Source organism: Chenopodium quinoa, unplaced genomic scaffold (assembly GCF_001683475.1).
Source record: "Chenopodium quinoa cultivar QQ74 unplaced genomic scaffold, ASM168347v1, whole genome shotgun sequence".
Lineage (NCBI taxonomy): Eukaryota > Viridiplantae > Streptophyta > Magnoliopsida > Caryophyllales > Amaranthaceae > Chenopodium > Chenopodium quinoa.
In genome coordinates this window covers 8441950-8452807 of record NW_018742418.1, presented here as the reverse complement: position 1 = coordinate 8452807, position 10858 = coordinate 8441950, and the positions used below count along the sequence as shown (strand labels likewise).

At 32.1% G+C, this 10858-nt stretch overlaps 1 protein-coding gene across 1 annotated transcript; it reads right to left on the bottom strand.

Moving 5' to 3' along the window:
• Window positions 1–7854: 7854 nt before the first annotated feature.
• Window positions 7855–10327, bottom strand: LOC110714480 (probable calcium-binding protein CML45). The gene is made up of 2 exons (XM_021892998.1): window positions 9889–10327; window positions 7855–7934 (listed from the first exon to the last, which is right to left on the bottom strand). The coding sequence occupies exons 1-2, from the start codon at window positions 10325–10327 to the stop codon at window positions 7855–7857; spliced, it is 519 nt and encodes a 172-aa protein (XP_021748690.1).
• Between the last annotated feature and the right edge of the window lie 531 nt (window positions 10328–10858).

Here is a 10858-nt window from a genome sequence, read left to right as displayed (position 1 = left end):
TTAATAATAAAATATGAAGTACAATACGAATAAAGTGTGGAGGAAAAAAAAAATGTAAATGTATTTAGATCACTTTAATACTCCGTACCTAATATAATTTGTACAACCTTAGTGGTGAGAATGAACGGTAAAATGGAAAGAGTACAATAGTAACAGTAAAGATTTGGAGACTAGAAAACAGTCATAGAAGAAAGGGTAATCATGTGAAATTATTAGGGTTTCATGAAATGCCAAACAAAACAGCAAATTGTTCATTTTCAGATGCAAATCATGCAATAGGCTTTCAGAGAGCGATATACTAGATTAGGACCAAGTCTAGAACAACAGGCCATGATGTACATTGTTACATACTCTTACCACTTGCAGATTAACTCATGCGCCATTATTTAATTTGGTCAAGCACAGCCTATGAACGTACTAATGGTACTATGTATATCTATGGTTATAGGGTCAAGGGCCATGGTGACACATTGATCAAATCATGTCTGGTTGTATCTTGTGAAGTGTAACAAAATATAGTCGTACCTATTTTGATCCATTTGCTCACAAGCGAGGTACCAGCACGTGGATAAGAGAATAATCTTGATTGTATCATATGTTATGTGCAATTAATTGTTCAAAGAAAAATAATTGAACGGGGGATCGGAGAAGTAAATAATAAATATTATAGATCGAAAATGAGCTGCCACATTTATAGTAATAAAGAAAATGCAAGAATCCTGAAGTAACATATATATACAGGCATCTGCAGAAAGAGGGGTAATTGCAATAATGTAACATCTTTTTCTCTCAACGTCTGAAGGAGGGCACTAAACAATATCATTCTTCTAGGAGAGTTATTTGTGAATAAAAACAATTATTCAATGGCTAGAAACAACAGTAAATGCAGTGAAAGCTTATATTAAATCACTAATATTAATCCAATATTTGTAATATGATTAATTAGTTTAGTTTAACACACTCTTCCACATGCACTAGACGTCTTACCGATTCAATTAAGAAATAAGTGCATAAAAGATCCAAAGTGTATAACCTTTAGATAGAATGGTTAACAAATCATTAGATCATTAATAATCTTATACTTCGTATGAAAAAAAAAAAGAAAAAAGAAAAATAATCATCAGAGAAAAGTTGGACTACTAGATGTAAAGGATCATATTGTGAATGAAATTGTATCCTTAATAGTCATAACGAGGTGTACGTTAACATGTTTTATGTAACTATACATCGATCAATTATTCATGAACAAAGGATTGGAGAAGGGTTAGAAAGTATCGATCGAAGTGTGCAAGGAGAATACTACACGGATGGAGTATGTAACTCTTACGAGTAAAAAAACTTTGAGAAAGCAACCCTGAAACATATATGCGCATGAATGCCAAAGAAAGAAATGAGAAAATGATAGAAATGAAATATGTTGAGATCTGAATAAAGTTATCTTCTTTGTCATGGCCTCTAGCTAAGCTAGTACACCTGCCATTACAATTGATAACAACATTTCTGTAAAGTAATTCGGTACGAACAAGTTTATCATCATCGAATATGTGCCTAGAAGCAGTAAATTTTGTTGATTATTTTCAATTCTACCATACTATTTACTCCTTCCTTCAAATATATATACATGTCACTATAATAGTGTTATTTATCAAAATTAGTAATATGGCTGTTGAATTGACTACCTTAATATTTTGATGATTGACTTAACAACACAAACTCTGACTAATGGATGTTTGAGTCTTGGTTGAACAGAAAATTCAGGTACAACAACTAAATGTTCCGGAATAGGAACAAAAGAGTTTGGAAGTCTTGATGCAATATGCAAGCTTTCAAGATATCCTCACAGCTCTAAATACTTAGTAATTTCATGTACGTACTTGAGAAGTAAAGTGCTGGAAGGAAAATATATAAGAAACTCGAAGTTCCTGAAGGAACCTGAAGTTCCTGAAGGAACTTGATGATTGACTCAGAAAGTTTTAAACGAAAAATTTAAAACAGTTTTTAAACCCTTAAAATTAGGAAAAGATAAAATCAGTTTGAAAAGATGAATTTTAGAAATAAAATAATAGATAAATAATTCTTTATTTTAAATAGATAAGTTTATTATTTTAAATTAAATAATTATTTAATTATGTTTATCTTCTTTAAAAATATCTTTTAATAATTATTTATCTTTTAAATAAATATCTTTTTAACTGATGATTTTGAATAAGCAAAATTCTGTTACCTTGTTTTAAGGAATCAAGTTGAGAGAAGTCAGGGAAACCATAACCCACAACTCCCTCAACGTTACTCTGACTATTTCAGTCATGATGAACGTGAGATCATGGGAGGAGTGGGAACTTGGTTGAGACTTCTAAAAGCTTTCTATAAATAGCTTTCAACGCTGTTGTTTTATGTGTGGAAAAATAATCTGAGTTTTTGAGCATAAAGTTTCTAAGTATTTTCAGAGTAGAGATTCTTCCATCCTTGAGCTTCTTGAGTGCATTAGGAGATTCTTGTAATTGCTTTGTAATTGGGATTGGGGCTGTGAAAGTTGTAAAGTGTGAGGCTTGAGAGAGTTATTCATACTGTACAAGTGATTCGGAGTAGAATCACAAAGAGTGAGAAACTGTGATTGAGGGATCGCAGTTGGGTAACTTGATTTCCTTACGGAACTTAGGTCTAGGCAGAATATTAGCGAGTGTAAATCATCTTTACATGGTGAAAGTATTCATTGCCTATCTCGAAGTGTCTTCTCTCTTAGTAGATAATTTAATTCCGCAAAATTTTCTATAGTCTACAATTCACCCCCCCCCCCCTCTTGTAGTAGACATTGTTCTATCAATGGCAAATTAATTAAGGTCAATCATTGTAGATGAAAATGAAAATAAGCCCGCTATCAACATTAGGAGACCCTTTGTACGAGAGGAACACCACCTGATGCAATGAACTTATTACTACATAGAGCTTGTTTAAATTTGAGCTTCTTTGATTTAGTATTAGTCAATTGATATACTTAGTATGCTTGTTATGTTAGTTATTTATCCACCTACTTTTTCAATGCCGAACAAGACAACCACTCTCAACTCGTAATCCTATATGACTTAAATAATTTCCATCGAAGTTCAATTCATTTTGCCTAATTCACATTTAGTTATATTTGTCGCGCGCTAAATTAATTCAAAAAAAGATAATATGTACAAATGATATGTAATAATATCAAGTAAAATAGGTTAGCTATACATAGTACACATGACTACATGACCAAATAACCTACAATCAAGATATGACATACTAAAGTCACTAAACATGTAGACCATACATACAGATGGACACCATTTCAGTTTCAGACTCCAGATAATGAAAATGAGAGAGTCATCATTTTTATTATTATTATTAGAGGACATGTTTATATGTATGTATCATGTACAAGTATGTGTTTTTGGATGGGCTGCTTTCTAAAGCATTATGAAAGTGTACTACACTAAACAAGGGATGTACCAAAACCAATTATATGTCTACATTTAGACAATTATAATAATAAGACTGTACCTAAAACTAAGGCTTTTTAACTGTCAGTAACTTCTCCTCTTTTTCCTCTTTCTGTAATAGTATGACTTCACAGAAGATACTTACTGCTAAAGTTAATGACTTACATTTGCATATGGTAAAAATATTATGTAATAAATATATTTATTTATATATTGGGATTAAATATTTTTTTTTTTCTGAAGGATGTTAACAGCTCAATATATAGTAGCTTCAATAAGCTTAAAGTATATCAACAGGAAGCCATTATATCAGTGGGTTTCAGTTCATCAACCTAAGAGTAACTCCAATTTCTAACAGTAACTTACTGATGATTCATAATTACTGCCGATGATTCAGTTCGTTACTTTATCTTTTGGGTATTGGGGTTGGAAAAACTATGCCATCATTTCCCGAATTTCATTTATCCGAACTTATTATCTTCATTTCCATAAATTTTAATATTGTGTGTGCAGAGTATGAGTGCATGTTTGAAACCCCTTGAAAGAAAATTATAATAACCTAAGACTACAACATATTAATACTCATTCAAATACAAATGATTCATTAGATATCTTTTACGGGTAAATCCATGTAGCTCTCCGGGATTAACTTGACAAAAAAGTCACAGGGCATTTTCGTCATTTTGAAGTTAAAAATAGGGGTGTAGTTGGAATTTCACGGACAAGTGTTAAAGGCATACTTGTAAACGACAGTTTACTCGCCATAACGGCAGTTTGTGTTCACACCTTGTACAACTCCATTAATGGAGATTGAAAGCTCACAAATAGGGGAAAGCTCATCTTTGATGATGAAAATCATTGGAGGAGGGAAATATCACTTATCCCTTGGGATTAACCTTACCCTGAATTTCTCCATTTTTCATTTGTTCTTAGGGTTTTCGTTAATTTCGGCGGCTTATGGTGGCGTTGGATATGGTTGAGCATCTTCAATGGAGGATGAAAGGTTGAGCATCTTTAATGGAGGATGAAAGCTTGAGAAGATGAAAGCTCATATGGAGTTTTTGATTCCCAAATTCCAGACCGAACGGGATTCAAAACAACCGTTATCCCTTCACTAACATCCAGTTAAGTGACACCTCACCAGCAAAACCATAAACGAACAATTGACTTTAGAGAATATAAAAACTAATAATTCCCTCATTAATCACAAAACAAAAAAAGAAATGAAAAGGAAAAAAGATGGGAATGGAAATTATACTTCTCCCGTTTCTTTATACTTGCACCACTTTTCTAAAATGAAAATGTCACAATAGTTACAACACATTATGAAATGAAGGTTTTTATGATGAAAAGTGTACTGTTACCTTTGTTTAAAGCTTATAGCCCACTTAATTGTACTCCTAAAAACTTCTTAATTCTATTTTAAAGTGTATTATATTATATGAGATCCACTTTTCTTAAATATCTTAATAAATAAAGAGTATAAAAAGAAACGGAGAAACTAATTCCTTAATGAAAAAGTGCGTCATAAATGATGTAAGAAGTTATTTAACTGTGTAATGCAGAGTAGCAGTAATAAGAAAGGAAAAGGACAACCTTTGATTAGGGGTCAAGATTTTCTTTTCATTAAGTGGGGGAAATAGTTAAGCGAGTAACAGTTACTGTTTGCTACTCCCCATCAACTTTTACCACTTTATTTTTCATTTTTTCTCCTACTCCCTTCTTCCTTTAATATTTGTATCATTTCATTCATTTGTTTTTTCGTTGAATGCAAATTCAAAGACGGAGTACATCATATAAATGAATAGTAAAACGTATGAATGATACCTGTAACATATTTTGATAATGTTATATGCAATCATTGCATAACAAAATCATGCGTAAATCAGATCAGTATAAGTATATTAATGTTTGATTTAGGGCTTGTTTGTTTGACATAAAAAAATATGAAAAGTGAGATTTCTTAAGAATTGCAAGTTTTGTGTATTGTTTGGTTGACAAAAATGGGAGAAGTGGAACTTCTTAGGAATTTTGAGTTCCCACAAAATGTAAAAATTTACTTATCTAATTCCCCGTAGGTAAGTAGAAATTCCCATGGAAAGTTACTTTCCTCATTGTTAACGAAACAATTTTATTAAATTCTCGTGAATTTGCAATTTATGAGAAGTTCTAATTTCCAAATGAACCAAACAACACCTTAGTTTAATACTTCGACTTTAACGGTATATTTATCTATTCAGCATTAAATGATTAATTTCAGAATATATTTATTATCTAGCTTATGAGGGTAGGGGAAAAGAAAGGACAGCAGATTGTACCATTCCCACGTGCGATAGACCCACCTTCTTCTCGTTGTTTAAAACAAACAAAGGCAGGCCCAACGGTTCATATAGACCTTTCTGACATTACCTTAACATAATCCTTTCTTTCTACAACAATTATTTATCTACAACCCTTAGCTATGCTCTTGGATTCCCACCATTATTGGCTTATTGCTCTCTTCCCTGGTCTATTAAGTTTCATATACCTATAAATAACCTATGTCATCATGCCCCATATAGGTGGCATTTCCCTTGTTATATTAAGTATGTTGGCACAAGCTATCACGACTGTGCTTACTCTATATCTGAAATAGAATTTTGGAACACTAAAACTCATTAGATTATTTGACATATATCCTTCTCGAGATAAATAAAATTTCTTGCTACTAAACCATGTAAATTTGTGTGTTCTATTTTGTTATTTGCATTAATCTTTTCACGTTCGTTACATGCTGCTAATAGGTTGTTGATGTAAATTAGTTTCGTGAGCTAAATCTTCGTACCTAAGATCAAATGTTCGTCTTAGACTCGCTAGCTAGTTGAAATATCATCGCCTAATTTTATCAATTGTGCTTATTTCTTTTCAAATCAGTAGACACGTTTTGACTTTTGACACTATTTATAAACTATACTTTGATTAATATTTGTGAATTATAGATATAAAAAAATAGTCAAACGGAATTTTGTTGATCTGTTTCAATGTGAAGTTAATTAGAATTTAGTACTTTATTTACAATAGTCTAATTAACGATATTTTCGGTTGAATTCAATATTAATTTAACAAACATGGTAAAAAAAAAATGTGCCAATTAATTTGGAACAAAGAAAGTAAACGTGTTATACTACATACCTCTGTTGTCCTTTCAATATTGCTACGTTTTCCTTTAATTTCATTTCATCCTTATAAATTATAATAATATCTTGCTTATACATGTTTACTCTCTGTCTTTGTTGTACTTTCATTTCTCTATCTTTCTTCTTATCACATAGACAACTAGAATACGTTAGCATCACTTACATGTTATGATTTGAGTAAATAAAAGAACAGATCAAGTAAGCTAGTGTATACTGACAAACTATTAAGCAGATTAATCGAGGCCATGATGACGCTAGTCATGTTTAGAGGCGGACCTTTGTTATGGCAGGTGAGGTCTTGACCCTCCTAAATTTTTCAGAGTTGTTGATTATAAATAATAAAAGGTCTAGTAAAAGCACATAAAAAGTTATGGCATAATGGTTAAATATTGTTGTTTTTTAGCAAAAGATTGGACAGTCAAATTTGGTTCTCCAACTTTTTGGCCCAAAATCCACCATTGGTCACGATGGAAAACAAGAGTTTACGACCCTAACAAAAGTCACCATCTTACCAACATGGATGCTCTCATAAATTATAGTACATGTATTTTCATAGCTGCTCCAATTCAATTGCAAGTTCGATCTTCTCCGGGCCAATTATTATCAATGTTGTCTACCAAATGTCCCACCATGGGCATGTCATGATTAAGAGTTTTGCTCGCGTTTTCATTAACACCAAAGCTTCAATCTATGACAATACACTGCTACCTTGATTGGATCTTGGTAGGGTCTATCGAAGTTGGTTCAAAACACAACCGGCTCCAACCTGTTTATTTGGGTCACTCGACTTCGAAATAAGATCATCAGTAATTATCCTAGTTTGGGATGTGTTAGGAAATACTACCACCATTTCTTATCTCATGTTTTGTCCAAGTTAATTATTCTACTTTTAGCATTCAGGTTAGGACTACAACTCAATTTCAAATCCCATCTTCATTACTGCCATTTGTAGCTCTTGCCGTAACTCACTAAATAGTGAATCACAGGGATGTCAAAGCGTGTGAAGCATGTTTGCAAGTTGGTAACATCTAAACACAGCATCACATAAACATATGTAGATATAGACAAGGCATAAAAACCATAGTACAAACAACATTAACTAGATACAGAAAAAAAGGGCCCACTTTATAAATAAAAAAAAAAAAAAAAAAAAAGGACCTACATAACATTTTATTAGCACCCACATTATAGCAAGTGGGCTGAAACTGTTAGGTGTTACTGGGCAACCATATTGTCTCATTTCTAAAACTTAGCCTGGCCTCCAAAAACTGATAGCTGTTCCTGAAATCTGTAACAAACTCAACAGTATTAGTAGAAATAGTAGAAGTTCCAATCAAACTTCATTAATGTATGATTAAACTTGAGGATGTACTGTGTTTGTTGTGATTCACTACTTTATTTTGATTATGTAGGGTACAACACAACCAATTTTTGGCTCTTGTTTTTGCATGGATGTCACCCTTAAACATTTACTTGTCTAATCTGTTTTTCTGCCCCTTCAATTAAATTAGTCCCACCTTGTATGTGTATAGCTAGCTATTAGAAGTGGATAGGTGATCGTTTCGATTGGTTATGGTTTGTATCGATTTGATTCAGGGTATATTCGCTCGGGTGTTGCATCCATCATTGGAGTTGATGTGAGATCATTGTTGTTAGATTTTAGGAACACCCAATACCATTGATTCAATATATATAGGGTTACAAGACTAGTCATAATTTTGCTAGAAAACCTAGTATGACAAGGATTACAAAATACAAAAATATTCGAATGTATTCCCAACCGTATACAAATATTTGGTTCATGTAAAATTTTTGTGATGAATCGTTTGGCCTGTATATGATTTAGGGGTGATTGAGATCATTTTAAGTTGATTCATATAAGAGTCCATCATCGTTTAGCTTACAATAATAATAATAATAATAATAATAATAATAATTATTATTATTATACATCATATTTTATTCTTTATAGTTCGTAATACAATTATCATTATTATTATTATATCTCAAAAACAGACAAAGTCATACAACCTATAAAAAATTAATGGAGAGCCGAGATACAATCTGGGCCCCCACTCCTCTAGTTATAGCAAAACCTATAATTATTATTATTATTCGCAAAAAGTTTTTGTGATGTTAAAATAGAGAAAATTAGTTACACACTCACACATCATAAGGTTGTGTAATTGTTGAACCCCCATATTCGTGTTGTGCACATGTGAGTTGTCGTCCGTGGACTATTTAAATGTGGAACGCAGAAGGATGAAGTGGCGCCTGAACAAAGCCAATGAAAGTTCCCTGAGTTAGGCCCCGTGCATAATGCCATGGGCAGCATCACCCGTGCGCTCTGAGCTACTGGCTAGTGTCCCCAGCTCCATGTAGAAAGTAAGCCCATACTTATTACTGTCATTGCATACAAGTAAATTTCAAATCATGTAAACTGTAAACAAAGTAACAAATATGCCTTTACTAGAAATTTCAGAGGAATTCTCGGCCTATAATAATTTAAGTCATGAATGACTCTAATAACACGCGTTGATATTAAATTATATTTTGGATGGTATTATCATGATACCAAAATACTTATTCAGTGATATCAACGACTGTAAAAATGTTTTGTTGGTATCTTTATAATTCCTTGTTGGTATTTAGATGATACCATCTAAAAATAATGTAATATCAACGCCGCGTTATTAGAGTCATTCATGACTCAAATTATTAGAGGTAGAGAATTCCATGAAATTTCAGCCCAATATGATCAGATCATGTACTGTTATATAATGTGTATTCTGTAAACAAACAATAAAATGTGGACTAATATGGTATTGGGCCTATGGTTTATGTTAAAAAATTGCTCAATTGTTCAAGTGGGTCTTGGGATGGGCTTATAGGATGACTTTGGGTTCTGATCAAGGCCCAACCTAAAAGATATACAAACCAAAAAGAAAAAAAAAAGAAAAAAAATCCTACAAGCCATAAAAAATACCAAAAATCTCTCGAGTATTCAATGGTTTTCCTAATCAACAAGCTAACCTATGCCGGTTAAATCATGCAAATTAAGGACATTATAATCTCAATACTTAAACTTCTTAATGTTCCAATCTTCCTACTTCAATAACAAATTATGGTGAAAAAAAAGATACAAAAGAAATTCGAGCTACACAGTGAAACATAACACGGAGTATGAAGATATTGATACAGCGTAGTCATTAGGAGTAGTAACCTAGTTAATTAACACAAACAAGTGTGCATAAACACAAGGAAATCATTAAAATCCAAAAGTCCATCATTATCTCTATCAAAACCTCTAATAATCTTCTTACATCTTTCAACATTTGATCCTTCTTTGAGATACCCTAAACTACAAAGAACTCTTCTCAATTCCATAGCATCAATAAACCCATCTTTATTTTCATCGAAAACTTGAAAAACTTCCGAAATTTCCTCTAAACATGGCTCCTCTTTCTCAAACAATCCCTCAAAATCTCCCTTGCCTAAAACATTCATATCATTCGAATCCTTGATTACTCCATTACTCATTCCTAGACTTTCCATCACCATATTAACCTCATTAACACTAATGACTTCTTTTGCAATCTCACCATTATTACCATCGTTTATTGGCCTTGCCAAACTAGTATTCGTGACATTACTCGATTTCATCAAGTAGCATAGCTTCATACATGAGGAAATGAGTGTATTTGAGAGTGAGCTTAAGGGTTTCAAGTAATTAGATAAATGCATGGTTGTTGTTAAACTAAGCATGAATGAAATGAAGGTTAATTCCACCATTTGAAATGATTAAAAAAAATAAATCTTAATTAGCTTAGTGACTTGGTGTATGACATGCATATATATATATATATATATATATATATATATATATATATATATATATATATATATATATATATATATATATATATATATATATATATAATAGCAAGAGTCCTTACTAATATGAAGTCATTTGCTCAGTCCTTACACATAAATTAAGCCACAAGATAATTTATTTAATTATACTTGGAAATTATGCAACATTTTCCATGAAGTTGCGATGATAGTGACACCGAAAGTAACTTGAGGAAATGTTTAGTCAACCTTAGTCAAATCTAATAATCTTCCTCCCACTTTCATATCATTTTACAGTAATCTTTAAAGTAGGTCAAGAGATAAAAAGTATGAGTAATACCTTTATTTCGAGGGAAGTAC